Consider the following 24,017-nt stretch of genomic DNA (forward strand, 5'->3'; position numbering starts at 1 on the left):
CGCGGTAAATTCGCGGGAGTTCGCGGATCACGAATTTACCGAAAATTCGCAAAATCCGCGAGCGTAACGGATTTTGCGCTCATGCTTATTTGCTAGACTACTTGTTTGAGCGGTACAATCAGTGCTGCAGGCCCACTATTAGCATTTAATTTATTGGACCACTTTACAAGGGAGTTACAACTAGATTAAAGATGCCAATTGTTTTTACACCAATGTTACCATTTTAAGTGGAGAAGCACATGCCCTTTATCACTGGTCAGCAGAAGTAAAGTGTTCAGACTCCTGAAGCCAACAAAAAGAATTCAGCAAAAACAGGATGAGGAATGAAACAAGCATTTACAATGCAATGGTTTCGCCTTTTGAAAAGTTCGAGCTATTGGCATTGACATCTCCCCAACCCGAGCTGATATGCCAGGGCTGGAGAACAGTAGGCACAGGCTCCCAGTCCGTGTTGGAGAGCAAACTTAACCTGCTAAAGCCAATCTGGGCACTGTTCTAATGCTGGGTAATAGTTTTACCAGCATGAGAGCAACATGATGGACAACAGCATCTGCTGGACACAAGTCTGAACTTTCATTTCCTTCCACCTTAGAAGGTATTTTTATTGGGCCTCTGCAGTTCCCGCTCAATATGGATGTACCCGAGCCGCTTGCTCAGAGGTCAGTAAAAGCTGGACGCTCGTTTGTGAGGCCGCTCTCTCTGTAGCAGGGCATTACGGGAACCCAGGAGGTTTGCTTCCCGCTAGGACAAGCAGCCCTCACAAAAAAGGCGGTCGACCTCTAATCAGGGGAACTGGGTTCGAGTCTCGGCAATGACGCTAAACATCAGTGTGATTCTGGGCAAATCACTTAATCTCCCGTGCCTAACAAAAATGTATGTGTGTCCTCATTTAATGTAACTGGTGCTATGTAAAGCGCCCCGATACCCGATTCAGGTCAAGTTCACGCTATATAAAACTCTGCACCAAAAAAAAAACCAGACATAACAGCAAATGTTAATTTCGATATCAGTCATGAGATGGGGGCAGTCACGCACTCTTTGTCACACTCCATCTTCCTTGCCGGCTCGCTCTCTCTGCACAAAGGAAGAAACAAACATGTTCTATTCTCATCCTCTGGCGATTGAATGTAAACGTAAAGCCACTGTGGAAGGCTGCCCTCCCCTGGCTGGACGATGTTATGAGCTGGCACCGATGGGTACTGGTGGGCAGAATAAAGCGGGCACAGGTGGGCAGTGTAAGAAAGGGCACTGTAATGAGATGGCACAGGTGGCAGTGCGAGTGTGAGGGTCTAGTGGTCAAGATGCGGTGCTGGACTAGCAGTGGGTGGCATCAGAAATAAGTGCCCCTAAACCGACACCCTAAATTCTCCCAGCCGAGCACTGACGGGTTCCTTGGCAGAGCGCGCACGGAGTCACATCAGACCCGCTGGCAGGTTTAAACCCTTCTTAAGCAAGAGCTACGTTACTACATACAGGATGCATCTGTGACAATGCATAAAATACCAAAAACCATAATACAAGACTACAAGCTGATACAACAAGCTAGTGGATGAATTCCAGCCATACGTACCCCCGTGGCGCAGGCTCGCTCCCCACGACGGAGGGCATCTCCTGGTTGCCCAGTAGGTCTTGGCGTTCTTCAGCCATCGTCTGTGTTGGTCCAGTTACTCTCCTTCTCGCGATCCGTGCAGAACTAGCTCTCAAGTTGTGGGCGGCAGCAGAAACTTTTGGTGGGTCGACGCTAACACAATGGGGTAGGAAATGAAAGTGCAGGCGTCACATACGCTGTAAATCCCCCCTGCCTGCCTCAGATTTCGGTTCAGGTGCGGGAGGAGCCGCTCCCATTGGCTGCTCGGCCGCATCACTTGTTTCCATGTAGGGAGAGCTCCGGTTGAGCCGCTCACGGACCCATGCTCTGTGCATGTGGCGCAGCGACAGGAGCACCAGAATTAGACGGCGCGCAACTCCTGCTTACGGCAGGGGAGGAACGCAGGCTCCTGCAGCCCCTGCGGCGCAGGGAGCCCTAGCCCTCCAGGGGCAACCCCTGCACTTCAAAGTGAGTGACCCCATTCAGCCCATGGCCAATGAAGATATGGGAGACTCACGGGGCCCCTCAATCTGTATTACGCCACTGGGGTTTAAGGCTTTACCATATATCGGAGTTTGTGCAAAATACTCGCTCTCACCGATACTCTGTGCCCTAATTCATGAATATTTGCAAACAGCAAAAAAATTATAAGAAATGAGTTTAACGCAACTTTCAAGGTGAGCTAGAAATTAAGGTCCAGATTATGTAATGCTTTGCGCTGAGATATTACTTCTAAAATGTAAACCCGAGGCACAGTGTTATGTTGGGATAGTTTCCCAAAGTAACACAGTTGCGCACTTTTGTGTCACCTTGCATCAAGGCGGTGTCCCGTAGGTGGTGCGTGGCTGTTCCTAAACAAGCACCTACGGGCACACGGACAGCGGGGCGGGGGGGGGGGGGCGGACAGCGGGAAGGGGGGGGGCTGACACGGACAGGGGGGGGGGGAGGGCAGGAACAGCACACGGTCGGCGGGAACGGGCACTCACCTGGACTTCTTCCGGCGGCCGTGGTCGGCATGGAATGAGGAAAACAAACAGCAAAAAAAAACAAGTCAGGTCCCGGGCCGCGCTGTGATTGGCTGACGTCACGGGGGTGTCCCGGGCCGGCAGCCAATCACAGCGCGGCCCGGGAATGACGTCACGGGGGTGTCCCGGGCCAGCAGCCAATGGCAGCGCGGCCCGGGACAAAGGGGCGGGGCTTAAAAAAAGCACCAGAAACGCCCCCGAATCGCGTTTTCGAGAGAAAGCGCGATTGACAGCCTCTGCCTCCCAATGGCTAGCCTCCATTTATGGAGCTAGCCAATTGGAAACAGAGGCTGTCCTAACCTCACTACTAAAAACAACAGATTTCGACTGGGAGTGGCTTCGCCACTCGCCAAAAGTCGAAACCTAAAAAGTTTGGGGTGACCCTTCAGAGATGGCCCTTTTCCAGCAATCATACAATTAAAGAAATATGTTTGGCTGCAGTTCCAGAGACAATAACTTCACAAGGCATGCTTTGGTAATATTCATACCAATTTATTTGTATTGATTTCTGTAGCAGCAGGAATAAAAACAGAAAAAAAAGGCTTCCGGCATAGACGTAACCCAAGATGGTCACAATGTTGACCACTAACTTAGAAAACATCAACGATAAATGCATATTTATCCCTGGTAACAAGTATTAAAATAGATCATGTGACAGCTACTAACTCAAATAAACTTGAAGAACAGAAAGACAGAACTGCTAAATAGATGTTTTCCTGTAGCTCAACATTTTACAATATGCATACAGTCTTCTGATGCTACTTAGACCACAAATAATTAGCAGAACAAGAAGCTTATAACATTAGTCCACCAAAGGCAAGCAATAATAGTGAATAAAAGGGCCTGGTCACTCACTCAGGCTATGGAATATTGTCATCATGCCTGCTGTTATGTCTCCCTTACAGGAGTGGGGTGGTGGGGCACGGGGCTGGGAGTCAACATGATGATGAGGGAAAATTACATTTAAAACAAAAAAAAGCACTTACTTTGTACTTGCTGCATTGCAGAGTCTGCAATGATCCGAGCACAAGGTAAGTGGTTTTCTTCTTTTAAAAATTAATTTTCCCTTGTTGTACGCTGTCAACACCGTCCCCACCCCACCAATCTTACCTGCACAGGCCCCTCCAGCTATCTTGTTCCAGTAAGTACCCTGCCATTTACACCACTATCACTCATCATCCCCCTAACTACAGTGCAGAGTTATATTTTTTAACTTAAGGGCTGTAATAGGATTAGAATATGTATGCAATATTATGCTCAAAGGAGAGGGAGCTTCCTATTAAATGTTCTCCTTAACCTGTAAAAAATAAAAGTGAAGGGACACAAACTTTTTCTTAGGAGTCCGCATTTGAAACATTTGTCTGCTGGGTTTGCCGAATACCACGACAACCTCATTCTGATCCCAATTCATGCCTTTTTCTTCCACCACCGTTCATTTTGTGTCTCTTTATCGAATCCTTGCAGGTTATTTCTCGTCACTGCTTTCTCCTTATGTCACTGGTTTCCTATAGTTCTCTTCTTACATCTTTCTCCCTTTCATGCCTTTCTCTATTTTGCTCTGGGTCAAAGTCTGAACATGAAAAGGGAGTCCTGTTCAACAAACTCTTGGAGATCACTTTGGTTGCAGGGCAGAGTCCAGCTCTCCCTAAACAGGGCCAGAGAGCTTCAGGCACCAGGGCAGTACAGCACAGCAGAAACACAGTTCTTCCAGACCAGCAGTCCAGTAGAGTTTCAGTCCATGAAGCAGTACAGCAGTTCTTCTGACAGAGGTTCTTTGCTGGTCCAGAAGTGTATTATTTGGTACTTATACCCAGTTATGCCTTTGAAGTGGAGGTGACTTCAAAGAAGGGTAGTTGAAGTGCACAGAAGCCCTTTCTTCTCAAACCCGGCTCCACAGTAGCTGAAAGGGTAATCAGACCTTTGTGTGGTGGAAAGGCACTGCCTATTCAGGTGTAAGTGTCAGAGCCTCCCTCCCTTCCTTCCCAGGAGGAGCCCTCATAATGCCTAACCTTCCTAGGTTTGTGGCTATCTAGAGGGAATGCACAAAGTGTAGCTGTCACCCACCGTAGACATTGATTGGAGACTGACTGCAGGCACACAGGGCTGTAAGCACAGAGGTAATGTCTACTTTATAAAAGTGTACTTTTTAAACAGTAACATTACATCCAACTTTACCAGTAAAAGGATTAATTATTACCATTCCAAAGATATACAACATGATACAACCTCTTCTTTCTAATCAAGAATTACAGTTTAAATGTGCATTAAGGAATTCCCAATGTTAAACTATGCGCGGAGTAGGCCTCACAGCAGTGAAACACGAATTAAGTTGTTTTTCACTACCAGGAAATGCACAACTTAAAAGTATATCCTAACTTTTACTTACGCAGCAACCTGTCCTATGGAATACCTAGAGGTGACTCATGTGTAATAAAAGGGGAGTTTATGGCTTGGCACACACAGGCACTGCAGTGGCAAGACTGGGACATGTTTGATGGGCTACTTGTTTGAGGGGTACAATCAGTGCTGCAGGCCCACTATTAGCATTTAATTTATAGGCCTCCTTTACAAGGGACTTACAACTATATTAAATATGCCAATTGTGAAGACACCAATTTGACCATGTTTAGGGGAGAAGCACATGCCCTTTAGCACTGGTCAGCAGTTGTAAAGTGCTCAGACTCCTGAAGCCAACAAAAAGAATTCAGCAAACAGAGGATGAGGAATGAACACAGTTTGGGTGACCCTTCAGGGATGGCCCTTTTCCAGCAACCATGCAATTAAAGAACTATATCTGGCTGCCGTTCCAGAGACAATAAATTCACAAGGCATGCTTTGGTAAATTGCTACCAATTTATTTGTATTGATTTATGTAGCAGCAGGAAGAAAAACAGAACAAATAAAGGCTTCTGGCATAGACGTAACCCAAGAGGGTAACAATGTTGACCACTAACTTAAAAAACATCAACACGAAATGCATATCTATCCCAGGTAACAAGAATTAAAATATATCACCTGAAAGCTACTAACTCAAATACATTTGAAGAACAGAAAGACAGAGCTGCTAAATAGATGCTTTCCCTGTAGCTCGACAATTTACAATATGGATACCGTCTTCTGATGCTGCTTAGACCACAAATAATTAGCAGAACAAGAAACTTATACCACCAAATGCAAGCAATATTACTGAATAAAAAGGCCTGGTCACTCACTCAGGCTATGGCATATCGTCATCATGGCTGATGTAATATCTCTCTTCTTGGAGCAGCTTGTGCAGGTAAGAGCAGTGGGGTGGTGGGGAAGGGGGCAGGGAGTCGACATGATGATGAGGGAAACTTAAATTTTTAAAAAAAGAGCAGCACTTACCCTGTGCTTGCTGCATTGCAGAGTCCGCGATGACTGCGAACACAAGGTAAGTGTTTTTTTTCTTTTTAAATGTAATTCTCCTTTATCGTCGCCTGTCAACTCCCTCCCCAAGTACCCTGCCCTTTACACCACTATCACCCATCATCTCCCTAACTACAGTGCAGAGTTATATTTTAACTCAAGGGCTGTAGTAGGATTAGAATATGTATGCATTACTATGGTGAAAGGGGAGGGAACTTCCTATTAAATGTTCTCCTTAACCTGTAAAAAAAAGGGAAGGGACACAAACTTTTTCTTAGGAGTGCGCATCTGAAACTTTTGTTTGCTGGGTTTGCCGAATACCACGGCTACCTCATTCTGATCCCACTTCATGGCTTTTTCATTCACTACCGTTCATTTTGTGTTTCTTTATCGAATCCTTGCTGGTTATTTCTCATCACTGCTTTCTCTATATGTCACTGGTTTCCTAAATTTCAATTCCTAAATCTTTCTCCCTTTCGTGCCTTTCTCTCTTTTGCTATGGGTCAAAGTCGGAACATGAAAAAGGAGTCCAGTCGGAAACAATGAATTCCTGTGTCCACCACAGGTAACAAATAGCACAAATTAGGCAATGTTGAAATAGCACCCTATAGGTCTGTTTGACCTATTTTTGAAAATCGTTATGAGAATGGCATTTTAATAAAAATGTACTCATGAGTGTGCTTGTGTAGGGGAGAGAAAGAGACTTTTTGATCAGAAAGTAGAATGCACAGTGAATTTTAATCTCCCCCTTCTCTAAAACATGGCCGGCCTCTGCTCTGTTGTTTCAGTCATGAGTGGTGCAGGGAAGAGGATGAAATCCTCCATTACTCTGAATTTAATAATATATAATCCCAGTGGCATAAGGCAAAATGAGGACTGCCTCTCCTGCAAAACATGATAAGAGGCCTCAAATGTTTCATATCCCATTCATATTGATTAGTTTTAGGCTGAATGGGGGCCCCCTGAAGGATTGGGGGGGCTAGAATGTCGGGGCCTACCACATCACAGGGGTTGTAGAGGCCGGTGTTACCCCTGTACTATGTTCACTTCAAGCACATCCAATTTGAGAATTAATGCTGTTTTTTTATAGTACGTGGATTGTCATGTCGAAGTAACAGTAGTTAAGGTAATCGTTGTTTTACAAATGCCTCATGCTAGAATATGTCATAGAAACATTTCAAAGGTTTCTAGCTATGGATTAGTGTCCACCCCAGCTCCCCCCCACCCAGCCTTTTATCGAAACCACTAGATCCTCTGAGACCCGCACATCTGTCACATTGGTTAGTGGCATGACCAGTTTCTGCACAACTTTGATTTTAGTCCCCTAGTGCCTGATGTTTAATTCAGTTTCTAATTAATGCTATTATTGAGTATTGTCCTCTGAATGATTGTGGGTTCATGGGGTTTCTAATATATCAAGTCACATTTTTACCTAATTCCTAATATATATTCAAACATCAATATATAATAAACACCTCTTACATCACAAGTTCATCACTGCTCGTATGGGAATGTTGTATTGATGTGTTTTTTCACGCTAATACTTAGATTTACATGTAATCGATAATATAAACCGATGCATCATTATCATAACAATTCCATATTTGTATTTTACATTAAATGAATTTGATTTTTCATTGGCCGAATGAAGCACGAGTATAAATAACGCGCTCTTCACAGATACACAGAAGCATTGCGCACACTTCATGGGTCTTAGGGGCACTGTTCGGGTTTCACGCACTCGCCAGTAGCAGACTTAACATAACCTTTCTCACAGTCGCACCCTTTCTCACACTTTTTTGGGCACGGTTCTGTTGGAGCGCGATAATTGCTACAGGTGAGCGGGCAGGCAGTGTTGCAATCGGAATACTTTGCATTTTTCTTGCAGGAGCATTCCTTCTGAGGGATACATTCGGTGCCCTTCATGGCGTACTCCTGTTTGCAGTAACAACCCGGTTTTCCTGGATTTGTGCATGCGTATGGGGTCATACTAGCCACATCCTCACAGGTCTGCAGACAAGTGCCTTTTTCGACAAACTCGGAGTTCTTCTGGCAGTGACACTGCGCCTCTGGGATACATTTACCCGCCTCCAGGACATACCCCTGCTTGCACTCACACCCTAGGATGCAGATCATCGGACATATCTTTGGAGGTCGTCCTATGCGGGTTACATCTTCGCAGGTTCTTTCGCACTTACGACACGAATATTCAGCGTTCTCGGGGCAGGTGCAATTCTTCTCTGGCATACATTGATTGTAATTTAAGACATATCCAGGCTTGCAGAAACACCCAGCACTGCAATTTGTAGGGCATGGCTTGTCGTCTAACAGCTTGGCCACATCGTCACAGGTCCTCCGGCAAGGGGGGACACACGTTGAGTACTCCATGGGTTCCTTACACGTTTCTGAAAAAATGAATGGCAGGGAAATGATAGTCCACTTAATCAAACGATCAGTATTTATTGCACACGTATTGGCCATTGCAATACATCGACACATAGTCACAAAACTGCTCTATACAATTGAAAAGCAGTTCGCCTAATATGTAACTGCGAAAAATGAATATGGTGGTATGCACACCGCGTTTATCCTTTTTAATCAATATTAATCTTTAAGCATTTTAGTCAGTTCGCGTGCAGAACTAGGTCGTGCCATGCCCTGAATGCACCATTTAAAGTACAATCCTGTGGGGAGCGCCTGGTAGACGCTCCACTCCCAGCCGCACTGCGCGTTTTTGGATTCCAAATCCAACCATTATTTATCCATTATAACATTCTCCATATTCGTCATATTTTTGCGATAGTTTTACCATGTTTTCATTTTCATTGTTAGCTATTCCACGGTTCAATCAAATTGTATTTCAGAAACTTCACATATTTACACGTGCCAATCCAGGCCTCCTTGTAAATAGGGTCCAATACAACCAGTGGCTTAAAGCAGCATCTCTTTATTTCAACCCAATGCATTTCGGGCTTTCGCAAGCCCTTCGTCAGGGGTGACTCAAAGTCAACAATAACATACATTATTTCACTATATATTCTGTGCTAACTGAAAGTATTTACATTTCAATTTGGCATTACACATGTGGCATTTTGCATATAAACAAACAGTAACCTTTATTTAAAATAGCCCAATTCTTATCTAATGTTCATCTCTTCATTATAAAAATGAAACGAATGTATCAAAAATATCTTTACGTGCTTGAGAGTCAAACTTTGTGTTTTAGGAATCGTGCATTATGTCCTTTAATATAAACGAGAACCCGTCAATTCAAACTGCGTGTTAATTCCTAGAGCCCCGAACTGAATGCTTTATGCAATTAACGTTGTGTTTAAGAAAAAGCTTTCTGTCTTCCCCCAAGTATTGTTAACCCTCTTACCATGAACCCATCCTGCATATTTATTCAACTTAATTCGCAGACGCCTGTCAACAATCATTCGCTCTTCAATTGTCAGCAAACCACGTTTAACCAATCTAAAACAAAAATCAGGGCGTACCTGCTTAAATGAACATCTTTTTCTCCTTACAGAGCAACAAACATCAGGTTATCTCGCCTGTTACACCTTCTCAAGTACTCAGCTTGATTTAAACAATACGTGCTCCACCCACATTACGTGTGAAACAGCTCCCAAGACTCTTTGCGTCCATTACGTGACTACAATACCCATACTACATCTGTTATCATTCGCTAAAGATGTTTAAAAATATGCACAAAATGTCACAATTCTCCACATTTTGTATATACGTCCTTTCGAGTTGCCTCCGTCATCCACTGCCGTTATGAGCCCGTTGTTCATGATACGTGGAATCACTCGTCCAAAAATCTCCTTTTAGTCTAGAAAAATGAATATGGTGGTATGCACACCGCGTTTATCCTTTTTAATCAATATTAATCTTTAAGCATTTTAGTCAGTTCGCATGGCACGACCTAGTTCTGCACGCGAACTGACTAAAATGCTTAAAGATTAATATTGATTAAAAAGGATAAACGCGGTGTGCATACCACCATATTCATTTTTCAAATTTATAATGCCCCCCGCTGGTTTTGCACCCAAAGATGCAGTAAGACTAAAAGGAGATTTTTGGACGAGTGATTCCACGTATCATGAACAACGGGCTCATAACGGCAGTGGATGACGGAGGCAACTCGAAAGGACGTATATACAAAATGTGGAGAATTGTGACATTTTGTGCATATTTTTAAACATCTTTAGCGAATGATAACAGATGTAGTATGGGTATTGTAGTCACGTAATGGACGCAAAGAGTCTTGGGAGCTGTTTCACACGTAATGTGGGTGGAGCACGTATTGTTTAAATCAAGCTGAGTACTTGAGAAGGTGTAACAGGCGAGATAACCTGATGTTTGTTGCTCTGTAAGGAGAAAAAGATGTTCATTTAAGCAGGTACGCACTGATTTTTGTTTTAGATCGGTTAAACGTGGTTTGCTGACAATTGAAGAGCGAATGATTGTTGACAGGCGTCTGCGAATTAAGTTGAATAAATATGCAGGATGGGTTCATGGTAAGAGGGTTAACAATACTTGGGGGAAGACAGAAAGCTTTTTCTTAAACACAACGTTAATTGCATAAAGCATTCAGTTCGGGGCTCTAGGAATTAACACGCAGTTTGAATTGACGGGTTCTCGTTTATATTAAAGGACATAATGCACGATTCCTAAAACACAAAGTTTGACTCTCAAGCACGTAAAGATACTTTTGATACATTCGTTTCATTTTTATAATGAAGAGATGAACATTAGATAAGAATTGGGCTATTTTAAATACAGGTTACTGTTTGTTTATATGCAAAATGCCACATGTGTAATGCCAAATTGAAATGTAAATACTTTCAGTTAGCACAGAATATATAGTGAAATAATGTATGTTATTGTTGACTTTCAGTTACCCCTGACGAAGGGCTTGCGAAAGCCCGAAATGCATTGGGTTGAAATAAAGAGATGCTGCTTTAAGCCACTGGTTGTATTGGACCCTATTTACAAGGAGGCCTGGATTGGCACGTGTAAATATGTGAAGTTTCTGAAATACAATTTGATTGAACCGTGGAATAGCTAACGATGAAAATGAAAACATGGTAAAACTATCGCTAAAATATGACGAATATGGAGAATGTTATAATGGATTAATAATGGTTGGATTTGGAATCCAAAAACGCGCAGTGCGGCTGGGAGTGGAGCGTCTACCAGGCGCTCCCCACAGGATTGTACTAATATGTAACTGCAACACATTAATTAAAATACTTTTTAAAACAATGTTCTAATGCACCATCGCTACCAATAAATTCGGAACATTTTAAAACAAAAGGAAATTGTGTAAATATCCCTCAGATTTAGAGTCAATGCATAATGGGGACATTTGATGGGAAAATTCATGAAAGCATTTATGAGCATCCATGGTACTACTTCACATACTCACAAATGATTTTGTTGGTTGGTGGCTGTCACACTAAAGCTTAAACTAAATTAATGGTTTAATTTTGGTGGTGTCCTTTATAATGGATACACTTTTGGTGAACAGATAATTTTTTTTTCATAATCCTCTATAGTCCAAAATATAATGCCCATTCAAATAGGCACAAAGGAGTATGTGTAGTAGTGCTACGCTGCCTCAAATACTCACAACTGCGTTGGGGCAGATTAAAAAAAGGCATTGATTATATAATATGAAAAGTGATACTCCTGCATTATGTACTCTTAAATGCTTGTGAATTCACCCCAAAACCTCTAAAATGGGATCAACGTGATTTTTCAGGTAATGTAATACACAATCAGTACAAATGGAAAGGACAGTGGCCCTTTCTCATTTCTGCTAAAAAGGGATTTGAATGTTCTGAACCCAATTCACAAAGGCGTGTAGGAGTATGTAAAATACTAGTCCTGTAGTACTACTTCAAGTACCCAACATTGAGATATGGGAGGCAGCCAACCACAGGGACGGCTGCCCCCAAGGATTTTGGGAGTGTGTAACCCAAAGTAGCCCAAAGGATTCATAGGGGTAGTAATTGGACCTCCTGCCACCATTCTAGGTACAGGTTAAATCGTGACTGGTGGCAGAGAGTCCTTAGGGTGATTATTTTGTGCTTTCAATTAATTCCAGGGCTGAAACCAATTGAGTCTGCGGAAGCAAAAGTCGAGGAGGCCATCTGCCTCTTTTGTCAAGCTTGACATATGGACCGGGTTGCAGGTAGTGGGCATAAGTTACACAGCCTCCACCTGCATGGCCACAGTGGTATTTGCCTGTTTGCTGCCCTCAAAGTTTGGCTGACAGCTGCTAGGCCCAAGGTGAGTACATGGGATGCTCTTACACAAGGCAAGCTGCCCCACTGCAATGGCGGTGCTGGCCCGTGACAGGAAGCGGGGTTGTGGAGTGAGGATGACAGCTTAGGGGATAAGGAGGTTAGCAGCAGGGAGGCAGTGCATGAGGCAGCAGCTACAAGGCTAGATACATTGGCAGCGGACTGACCACAAGTGCTCTGTGTGTATTGGTCTGCTGCAAAAGAAACAAGAGTGACGCGGGAGGCCCAGTGCAGCTCCTCCCATGGGTAACTTGGCAGTGGGGTAGAAAGGGGTGGCAAGGGGAGGGTGCAGACGCAAATAATTTTGAGTGACCTGGGTTCACAGGGCCCTTGCAGAGGCCCAGAGTGGAGGACAGGGATTAGCCCCACACTTCTATGGAGCAAGATTGTTGTCTGGGGTGCTGGAAATGGATAAAGAGGGCCCCAAACGGGGCTGAGGTCATGCATGGTGGCAGGGGACTCTTGGAGTGGGAAGTGGGCCCTGATTGATGCAGGCTGCAGGGTTCTGGGCTGTGCCAGATGGGCTCAGCTCCTGGCCCGGGTGGTTTAGATGTGGCGGGGCACCCTCTGGCCCAGGGCCTCGCATCCTTGTTAGTAATGGTCATATTGGAGTAGAGTGGGGAGGAAAATGAGGGGAAGGTGGTAGAACAGGTGACTGGGGTAACCAGTGGCGAGCCAGGGTTGGGCTATGTGAGGGAAGCTGGTGTGGAATGGTATTCTGGGGGGGCAGATCTTTCTTGGCGTGGAGCACAATGAGTGGTCCTGTGTCCCTGAGGTTGAGTAGGCCTGTGCGAAACATGTGCAAGGGGCCAGTACACCAGTCCTGTCATCTTTCTTGCAGGGTTTGCAGCATCGCTGGTTTCTGGACTTGATAGGGCTTGGTGCGGCTCATGTGCACAGAGGTGAAGAGATGGAAGGACCCAGTGTGGCTTGCCGGATGTCTTCGGAGGCTCCGTTGCAGCTGGCAGAAGTAGATCCAGTAAGAACTCATCAGCTCCACTAGCAGCAAGGTCTGGGACAGCCTCCAGTTCCAATGGCACATCGGACAGACAGATGGTGTCAGCACAGCAGTATAGTGGGGCTTGTATGGTCCTCTTGGACGCCGTGTGTCAGCCCACACACTGGCTGGTTTGGATGACAATTTGGATATGTCACTGGTGCATTAGGAGGAGGACAGCGTCAAAGAAGGTGAGGTGCTGGATAGTGAAGAGCCTGTGGAGGCACAAGTGGGTGCACAGGAGGGGGGTCTGTCTAATATGTTCTTGTCTAATGTGTGGCAGACAAGTGTGGCCGAACAGATTCTGGTAATGGGCTCCAGGAGGCCACTGTCGAGGTGGCAAGCAGCTGTACAGGCACCAACCTTAGATACAAGTAAGGGCCAGGATGCCAGGGTGGGTCCAGAACTGGTGTCCCATGGTGGGACATGGGGTTGATTAGGAGGCAGGAGACCAGCTATGTAAGGGCAGGTTTGTAGCAGACGTAGAAGTAGGTATGGAGGCAAGGAGGGGAGTCCGTAGGTTATGGAGGTAGAAGTATTTTGGAGGCAGAGGAGAGAGAATAGAAAAAAAAGAGAAGTAGGAAGGGCTGCGGAGCAGGAGCTCAAGATAAAATGGTTGCCATATATGGGTGTGACAAAGTCCTTGGGGGTGTATTTGATGTTGGCAACTAAAGAGAAAATATGACTCAGGGAATATGTTGAAATGCTCAAGTTATTACATACGGAGAGGCACATAAAGGAAGGGTTTAAAGAAGAAGAGTAGGAACTGGCAGAGAGACCTTGGGTGTCCCTGACAATAGAGAATTGGACTGCAGCGTTCTTGATTTATGCCTGCGTGTGCTGTGAGAAGTATCCGGAGCATGGTGTGGTCATGTTCAAATATATGGACATGATCCATAAGGCTTAGATTACCAGGGGAGGTTACACCTGGGCTCAATACACCCAGCAATTGAAGGCACGGTTGGTCCTGGACCCTGAAGCAAAGTGGAGGGAGTTGGACTCTGATATTTGGCAGTACACCATGGTGCTAGGAAGTCGGGGAAGATGATTTTCACAGCCAGTAATTTGCCAATAGTCTATTGGTCCTCATCCATTGTTTTGGGCAGCAGTCAAGGGGCACATCGGCAGTAGCAGTCCTTTGGCAACAGAGGAGGTAAGGGGGCACAGGCCCCTGGTGCGTAAATCTCGTATTCTGTTTAAAGTGGACAGGTTGAAGTACTGGCTGGAAATTTATAGGCAGCAAGAAGGCGCACGCGTATTGCGGGATGGATTTAGATTTGCGGGATGGATTTAGATTGGGTTTTCAACTAGGGTATGAGGCCCCCAGGGTTTGGAGATGGGCTAGTCCTCAAGAGAGCACAGACATGCAGTGCAGAATAAATTGGACAAGAAGGTCTTGGAAGGGATGATGGCAGACCCGTTTGACGACTGGCCAATGGAAGATTTGATTGTGTCACCAATTGATGTGGTGGCTAAGAAAAAACAAGGTAATTTTTGGTTGCTCCAGCACCTCTACTTGCCAGAGGATGGGTTGGTTAATGATTTAATTTCTGAGGACATGGCGTCAGTGTCATATTTCTCAATGGCCTTGTCACTGGTGGTGGCGTCTCGCCCGTGAGCAAACATGGCAAACTGCAACATAAAGTCAGCTTTTCAGCTTCTTCCGATACAACCATATGATTTTTAGCTATTGGACATTCAATTTGAAGGGACTTGGTACATGAACAAGTCAATGACAATGGGTTGCTCCATATCGTGTGCACTGTTTAAATACGTGAGTTAAATTTTGCAATGGCTTTTTACATGGCACACGGGTCACGAACTAGTGACACATTACCTAGATTATTTCTTCTTTGTAGGGGCACCTGGTTTGACTGACTGCCTGTGGCTTCTGGTAAGCTTCGAGGAGCTCATGGGTGATTTGGGTGTTCCTCTAGCACCCAAAAAGACAAAGGTCTAAGTGCGGTTGTGCCATTCCTGAGATACAAAATTAATTTGATAGAATGGAAGCTAGTTTACTGCAGGACAAGAAGCAGGCATTTTAGGTTGTGATGGCTGACACGTTAGCAAAGGAGAAGGTGAAAGTGAGGGAGATACAAGTGTTGCTGGGGCACTTGACCTTCACTTGCAGGGTGGTCAGATCAGGGACGACATTTTGCAGAAGGTTTGGTCTGACTCTGTGGGGCATCTCATTACCACATCATCATGTGTGCTTGCCATCAGGGGTCAAGGAGGGTCTCAGACTGTGGAGTCTTTGCTTGAATTCCTTTAATGGGATTCTGCGGGCGATGCAGAAGGATATGGACTGGGATGTGCAAACATTCTCTGATGTGGCAGAGGGTGTGGGCTTTGACTTCTATTAGCAGTGGTGCTGGTGCATGGGAGACTGGTAGGAACAATGTAAGGCCTTGGGAGAAGCATCACTTGTTTTTAACTCTTTCCTTTGGTGGTTGACCTCATGTAGTGGGCAGAGGATTTGGCATACCGGAGGGTGTTGTTCAGGGTGGACAAGTGTGTTTAGTTCACATTATTGAATCTGATGTGTGTTTTGTGTTGGGTAGCTTGTAGCATCTTAAATCATTCAGGGAGCAGCGTGTTCCAGGAGTAGACAATGACATTGCAGATGCCTTGTCTCATTCACAGTGGTGGAGATTCAGTGGTCTGGCCAAGAAAGCAGACAGCTGCAAGATGTCCATGCAACAAGAGTTGTGATCTGCAGTCAGTACAGCAAGGTGCAGCTGGTGGTAGGGCACCTAGCTGAGTCAACAAGAAGAGCTTGGGCAGAATTCTTGGCATCTGTAGGACATGGTCCAGTTCATATTGGATTTAACAGACAGGTGTTTGTCATGGGTGAGAATTGCAGACAAACTGGCAGTTGTGGCATTCATGGGAAAGTTGTTGTGAGGTTACGAACAGTTGGTGGGGGAAACTATGTCTCGGGATGCTGGAAGGTTCGCCGAGAGACTAGGGAAGAACAAGGAGAGTCTGGAGGCCATTGTTTTGTAAGGTTATGCCAGGGGTTTGTCAGGGGCATGAATTGTTTTTTGGGCCACCCTCATATCATTAATGTTCTTCAAAGCATTTCAAATGTTGTAGTTATTGGGTTGCAGGTGTTGGGGATAAGTTCGCTTGGAGGATGTCAGGAGAAGGGAGCTCAAGTGGCTGTGTGGCTCCAAGACTGACCAGAGAGTGCAGGGTAGAAATCTGGTGTAATAGGCTATGTCGGAGCCTGGCTTTTGCCCAGTGGCATGCAGCAATCGGTGGCCAGCATGCTACGAGGTGGCCAGTGGGGTCATTTTTCTGCACCAGTCTGGCATTCATGTGATAACCTTTCAAATGTTTTCAGTGTTGTGCAAAGTGCTGGTGGCGCTTAGGCGGAGGAACAATGCCCCACTGCTTTTTTGCAGTGAAACAGAGAGAAAATAAAATGATAATAACTTGCATTATTATCATTTTATTTTCTCCTACTTCTGCCCGCAGCTTTGCATGCGGGGGTGGGGGCAGGGGAGGAGTAGTAGCACCCTTCTAAGTGCAATGTGTCTGCTTGTGCTGCCCACAACAGTCTTGCACACTTTGCGTGTTCTCTATGCAGGCCAATGTAGAGAACATGCCCAGGTCCTGTGTCAGTGTCTGAGCACCAAAGCACAGCACTCAGACCAATCACAATGCTGCTAAGGCATCGTTGGTATTGGCTAACTGGGAGCCTGGTTGTGCTTCCTGTTGAGTCTGAGAGAGGGAGGACTACGGAGGCAAGGAAGTGGCAAGAAGGTAAGTTTTTCTTGTTTTTTTATTCCTGCTCCCCCCCTTCCTCCCACCTCCCGCCCCCTACCATCTGTATCCTCCCTCCTCCTGGCCCACCCCTTACTTCCGATCTGTGCCAACCACCGCTGCATGTAGTGCAAGTAGCCTGTACCTGGATCACATGACTGGGTGTAGCTGATAGTTCAGCTTTATGTATTCCTTCTGGAAAGCCAGACACAAAAAGGGAGATCAGATGTGCCTAGATTGGCCATCACTGGCAGGAAGGTAGGGAGGTGCTAGGCAGAGTCTAACTTAGACTTGAATAGGTAGTGTCCTGCTTCCATACAAAGGGCTGTATACCCCCTTTAGTTTGTCTGATGCTAGGACAGGGAGGTTAGGATGCTTGGGGGCTTCACACAGAAACCTCTAGAAGTTTCTCCCCCACTTGTAAAACATAACTGGGTGTAAAAATTGGATCTTAGACACCACTACTTCAGTACACCTCTGGGCCTGTAGATATTCTGATAGGAAGAAGGGCTGGTGAGCTCCTGAAAGTGGTGCCTGCAGGGCTACTACAATGCTGTGCTACTGCCTTGTTGTACGGACCTGCTGCCTTCTCACCTGGGTGAGAAGGACTGGACCTGCAACTCTTGCACCCAGAACCCAGAGTGGCTCCAAGGGCTAGGTGGCTGGCCTCCTGATTTGACCCTCAGGGACATAACATGCTTCTAACAAACTTGCACCTGGACTCTGCCATCTATAAGTCTACACTAGTGGTGCCACCCCAGCCCTGGAAGTGGGACTAAAGTGCTCTGCAAGCCTCTGTGGATCTAGTGGAACCCATGCATCTCCTTTGTTGCAAAATTAGTACACAAAACAGATGGATGGAATGCTTGTATAAGTCTCAGCCACTGGTAATCACTTGGGACCACATCCCAATCCATTGTTATTTTGCACACCATACCACTTCAGTTTGAACCCAGTTATGTGCAAATTAGTCTTGACCCTGCTCTAATGGGATAATTGCAGCCTGAACTGCCAAGCCAGGTCCTCCCTGAACTGGAACACGAGCAACCCAGGACCAGTTTCTTCCTAGTTATGGGTGCGTCAGCCGAGTACATCTTGGTTCCAGCGACGCAATGGCCATCCCTGCCCCACTTAGGGAGACACAAATAGCATTCAGCACACTGGTTGGAATGCTTTAATTAATCCCAACCACTGGCAATAACTTGGGGTTGTATCCCAATCCACTGTCATTTTGCACACTATGCCACCTTAGTTTGAGCTCAGCTTTATGCAAATCTGTCTTGACCCTGCTCCAGTGGGAACAGTACATCCAGAACTGGCAATCCAGGTCCTCCCCGACCCAGAATACAGGCAATCCAGGACCAATTTCTGACCTAGTTATGGGCTCATCAGCTGGGTATAACTTTGTTCCAGTGACACAGTGCACACCGGACACACGTCTGGGCATACCCATCCCACTTAGGCCAAAATAATTAGTACATAAAACAGTGATTGATGGAATGCTCAAATTAAAATCAGCCACTGGTAATCACTCAGATGCATCCCAATTCCCACCATGCCACCTCAGTTTGGACTCAGCAATATGAATATCAGTCTTGACCCTGCTCCGAGGGGAACAGTCTAGCCCGAATTGCCAAGCCATGCCTCCCCAAACTGGAACGCATAGAACACAGAACCGGCTTCACCCTAAATATGGACTGATCAGCCAGGAGCAGCATGGTTCCAGTGACACATTGTGCACAGGACCCATGTCTGGGCATACCCGTCTCACTTAGGGCAACACAATTAGTGTACAAAACAGTGATGGATAACATGTTTGAATTCATCTAAGCCATTGGTAACGACTCGGGCTGAAAAACAATTCATCGTTATTTTGCGGACCTTGCCACCTCAGTTTTGACTCAGCTATATGCAAATCACTCTTGACCCTGCTCCAATGGGAATTATCCATCCTGATCTCCAAAGTCAGGTCCTCCCTGAACATAACACAAGCAAACCAGGCGCAGGATCAGGTCTGATTTGCACATAGCTGGGTCCAAACTGAGGGGCAGACTGTGCAAAAGAACAATGGATTGGAATGCTGCCCTAAGTAATTAACAGTCACTGAGCTTAATTCAACCATTCCATCCATCACTTATTTGTATACTTTCTCATCTGCTGTGTGCACTGCGCAACCGTCGGTAGAATGAACACTTAACCTCTACTGCATGGATTAGACCATTAATAAGACCCACGTCGTAGCCTGTTGGTGCATTGGAACCACTGCAGGGCAATGCATCATCAGTGCAGGCCCTCGCATCCGTCATCGACTGCAGCCTCCACAATGAAGCCGGACTCTGCATTGCAGCCTCATAGTTCCTCAGAAATGATGCATCACACAGACTGCACAGGGCAACTTCTAGTCGGGAATTTGCTTTGCAAGCCCTAGTTGAAGGTATCCTTGATGATGATGATGCAGAACCTCGCACTGCTTCCTTGCCACATCTCAGAACCTGCACATAACTTCAGCTGCATGATGCATCTTCAACGTGGATCTTTGCAAAGTGCCCCAAACTAGGATTCAAAATACTCCGTTAGATGGTCTAACTGGGTCTTTGTATCATGCACACGCTCTATTTCAGATGGGATGAACTTTGGACTTAGGGCCTGATTTATATCTTGGCAGACAGGTTACTCTGTCACAACGGTGACAGATATCCCTTCCGCCAAAATATAAACCCATAGGATATAATGGGATTTATATTTTGGAGGATGGGATATCTGTCACCATTGTGATGGAGTAACCCATCAGCTGAGATCTAAATCAGGCCCTTAGTCCTGGTCCAGCATGACCAGATATCCACAGTTGGCACTTACTGACTTTTGGCACTTTTGTTTACTAAAATCTAAATCAAATATCTCTTTTCTACTAGTTGGACTTTTGTTGTGTCTCGTTTTGATCTCTATTTTTCTAACTCAGATGTAGGCTACTTTTGTAGTGTGTTTTAACTGTGTTACTGTTGGAAGAGATGCACAAATACTTTGCAAATTGCCTCTGAGCCAAGACTGTCTGCTCTGTACCAAGCTACCCGAGGGTTGAGCACAGGTTAATTTGGGCTTTTTGTCTTCCCACTTTTCTTTTTGCCAAACTCTTTCTGTTGGGTTTAGGACTATGAACACTTTATACTGCTAACCAATGCTACAATGCATGTGCTTCTCCCATAAACATTGTGACATTGGTGTTTACCTGATAGGCATATTTGATTTACATGTAAGTCCCTTGTTCAGTGATATAACTTATCCAGGGCCTGTAAGTCACATAGTGGGACTGCAGCACTGATTGTGTCATCTACACAAGTAGCCTTTCAAACCTGTCTCAGGTCTGCCATTACAGGACCTGTGTGCAGTTTACTGCCACTTCGACTTGGCATTTAAAACTACTTGTCAAACCTTAAAACCCTTCTTATTACATATAAGTCAACCCTCAGGCATGCCCCAAGTAGCCCTAAGGTCAGGGTGCTGAGTAACTAAAAAGGTAGAACATGCATTTTTTAAGTTTTATGTGTCCTGGTGGTGACAACAGCTAAATTCATTTTTCACTACTGTGAGGCCTACCCCTCTCACTGCCTAGCATTGGGAATTCCTTAATACACTTTTAAGCTGCAATTCCTGACCAGAGAGGAGTAGCTTTTTCATGTTTCATATGTTTGGAATGGTAATGAAACATCCTCCTAACTGATAAAGTTGGATTTGACATTACTATTTAAGAAACACCACTTTTAGAAAGTGGACAAACTTATCAATTCCAGCATCCCGTGTTACTGTGTAGAAAAGACTACACGTCCAAAAAGCATGCATCATCTAAACATCCCTGCATTTCATTCTATTTCTACTCTGCTTAGGTTCTCAACTTAAATTAGTAATCTAAAATAATTCCTTGGACAAAATTCCATTGTTTTGATACCAAGTCCGCCACTTAATAATTCTCACAAATAGGTGCATATATACAGACAGTAAAATAGGAATTAAAATAATTTAATCAAAATGTGCAAAGCAAACCTTGTACCTTAAAACATAAGTAAGAGAACAAAAATGTATGACTTTTCTCACCTTGACAGTTTCCAATCCATAGCATTGTTGTTAGCACTAGAGAGAGAGAAAATAATTAAACAAGATAGGCATTGTAAACTGCTCTTATTGCTAAATAATATATTACTATTAAATTCTTCTTTTGCCTGCACTTCTAGTCACTTTAATGTGTATTAAAAGGGTGATGGCTCACTTTAATGTCGCTTGTGGTTAAGGGTAATATCCGATGACATGGTGGACTACCCCATCGTTTTGATTGTTTTGGAGACATTTTGAACTCCAAGTTGTCTCATTGGCTTTCTTTTCCCCAAGGGAAAATAGGGGGCAAACCCCCATCGGCTTCCTGGGGGAGCAGAAAAACTGTTTTGGGTTGGGGTATGGCCTAATGTTATTCCCAAAGGTGAAATCTACCATATATAGTGATTTTTCTGTCCACTCGGGGCAGATTAGGCCAAATTCTCCCAATTGGGACAAAACTCCTATATGCCCCCGGGTGGCAGAAAGACGTTATTGCCCCTTCTGTAGAGCGGATATGGCTGTTGCTCATCCAGTTGGCAACGGCCTACGTTCCCTCGTGGAGGTTGGTTTTGGCGGTGTGCGGGCCTTGGTGAGGGAGAGGATGAGCTGGGTGTCGTCGGCTTAGGAGATGATGTTGAGATCGTGTTGGCGGGCCACTTGTGCGAGGGGGCCATGTAGATGTTGAACAGCATCGGGATGAGGGATGAGCCCTGGGGGATGCCGCAGATAATGTCGGTGGCCTTGGATCGGAAGGGTCGGAGGCGGACGCTCCAGGTTCTGCCGGAGAGGAAGGACGTGGTCAAGTCAAGGGCCTTCTCTTGGAATCCGGCTTCTAGGAGGTGTGTCTTTAGAGTGCAATGGCAGACCGTGTCGAAGGCGGCTGACAGGTCCAGGAGGATGAGGGCTGATGTTTCACCGTTGTCTAGTTGGCGCCCGATGTCTTCTGTGGCGGCGATGAGGGCTGTCTCGGTGCTGTGGTTTCGTCTGAACACCCACCTACAGCAGTCCCAAGACCTACTCGCCTTCAGAAGACTCCTCAAGACCTGGCTCTTCGAGCAGTAGCGGCACCCCCTCCCCTCAGCGCCTTGAGACCCTCACGGGTATGTAGCGCGCTTTACAAGTACTCTGATTGATTGATTGATTGATTTAACTTCTTGGGTGCTATTGAAGTGACCTCAATGTCAAGAGTGCTCCCAACAGGGTGCTATTTATGTGGAGTACACATCAAAGTGCTTGGAACAAGTGTAGTAGCTGTTGTATGCTGCTTGAGGGCCTACCTTGTTAACTCCCATGGGTTGGAGCAGGAGACTATCCTGCTGCAGAGCAGGGGTGTGTGACAGTATTGCAACAGTTCAATGATGTCACTAGCAGGACCAGCACCCAGGAAATGGCTAATAAGCACAGCTTTCCAATGGTATCACTGTCTGCCTGCAAATCACCTGGTGATCACAGTGGATGTGGTGACCTGGTGCTTTCACTAGACCCCATGGATAAATTGTTTGCTTGGCTAGCATCCCCGAGGGAGGGTTGGAAAGCCCACAAGCAACCAGGAAAAAAAACGGTGGTCGGTCCAGTGGAGTTCGGTGGTGTGGTCGAAGGCGACGTGGGTGCCTGTGGAGAAGAGTGGGTCCAGCGTGTGGCCGGCGGTGTGGGTGGGTGTGGTGACGAGTTGTCTGAGTTCGGGGTTGGCGAAGTTGTCGATCATGTTAGCGGAGTTTGCGTCGTTGTTGTTCTCGAGGTGGAAATTAAGGTCCCCGAGGAGGATGTAGTCCATGGAGGCGAGTGCGTGGGTTCTGGCGAGGTCGGCCATGAAGTCGCTGAACTGAGCTCGGGGTACGGGTGGTCTGTAGATGAGTGTTCCTCTGAGGGTGTTGTTGGGGTCGGTGTGGTTCCGGAAGTGCAGCTGTTCGGCAGTGTTGAGGGTGTCGTCTGCTTGGGTGGTGACCTTGAGTGTGGACTTGTGGACGATGGCTATTCCTCCTCCGATTCCGTTGGCGCAATCCCTGCGGGTGATCTTGTAGCCGTCCGGGATTGCTATGGCGATGTCGGGCGCCAAGGAGTCGTTCCTCTAGGTCTCGGTCAGGAAGGCCACGTCTGGGGCGGAGGTGTCGAGCAGATCCGGTCCTTGGAGATTTGGTGGCTCTGTCGCAGGTGAAGCTGCAGGTGTGGCAGGAGAAAGGTCCGTGAGTCCGTTTCAGGGCGGCTTGGAAGCAGGTGTGGTTTTGGCCGGCGTTGAGTGCTTAGAGGGTGCTGCCGTCGTAGCGGAGTCTGGTGTTGTGGCATTTGCGGGGTCCAGGGGTTCTGGCGCTGGGCGCCGTCCAGGCGCCGACGTGAGCAAACAGGCTTGCCTTTGGCACGCCTTCGGGTCTAGCCAGCGCTATATAATAACTCATTAAATAAATATGTTCCCATCTTTCTCTCTTTGTCTACTTCCCTAGCTCCTATGCCTCTACCCAGAATCTCTCACCTTGCCTGCTACTCTGCCTAGCCCCCTGTCCTTTGTGCCCTTTGACTAAGCACTCCTTCTCTCCTTGTTGGGGAAAGATCCAATATTTATACTCTGGAGTCTCAGCTAACCCGCTGAGAGTCCACTGCGCCAAGGGAGGCACTCACAGCTGAGGTATGGTATGGCACCCCTTGTCAGAGCATCCCCTCTCCCCTTTTTGGGGACAGATCCAGTAAGTAGGCCTTGGAGTCTCAGAGACCCCTCTGAGCGAGTCCACTGGGTAAAGGGAGCCTCTTGCAACAGAGATAGGGAAGTGACACCACTTTCTCTGGGATCACAGCTTACTGGACTTTGGATGTTGCTTTGACTCATCTATTGGTTTGCGTCCCCGTTGCCCTTCCCCTGC

The 24,017-nt window shown here is 46.1% G+C and overlaps 1 protein-coding gene across 1 annotated transcript in view; it reads right to left on the minus strand.

Annotated features, from left to right (window-relative positions):
• Positions 1-5,447: 5,447 nt before the first annotated feature.
• Positions 5,448-24,017, minus strand: part of LOC144770650 (mucin-6-like) — a 32,526-nt gene continuing 13,956 nt past the window's right edge. Inside the window, exons 3-4 of the mRNA XM_078655358.1 lie at positions 21,169-21,204; positions 5,448-8,405 (exon numbers count right to left, since the gene is read on the minus strand). Of these exons, the coding sequence (XP_078511484.1) occupies positions 7,714-8,405; positions 21,169-21,204 (728 nt within the window). The 3' untranslated portion in view covers positions 5,448-7,713. The remainder of the gene's footprint in view (positions 8,406-21,168; positions 21,205-24,017) is intronic.

Source organism: Lissotriton helveticus, chromosome 7, assembly GCF_964261635.1.
Source record: "Lissotriton helveticus chromosome 7, aLisHel1.1, whole genome shotgun sequence".
NCBI lineage: Eukaryota > Metazoa > Chordata > Amphibia > Caudata > Salamandridae > Lissotriton > Lissotriton helveticus.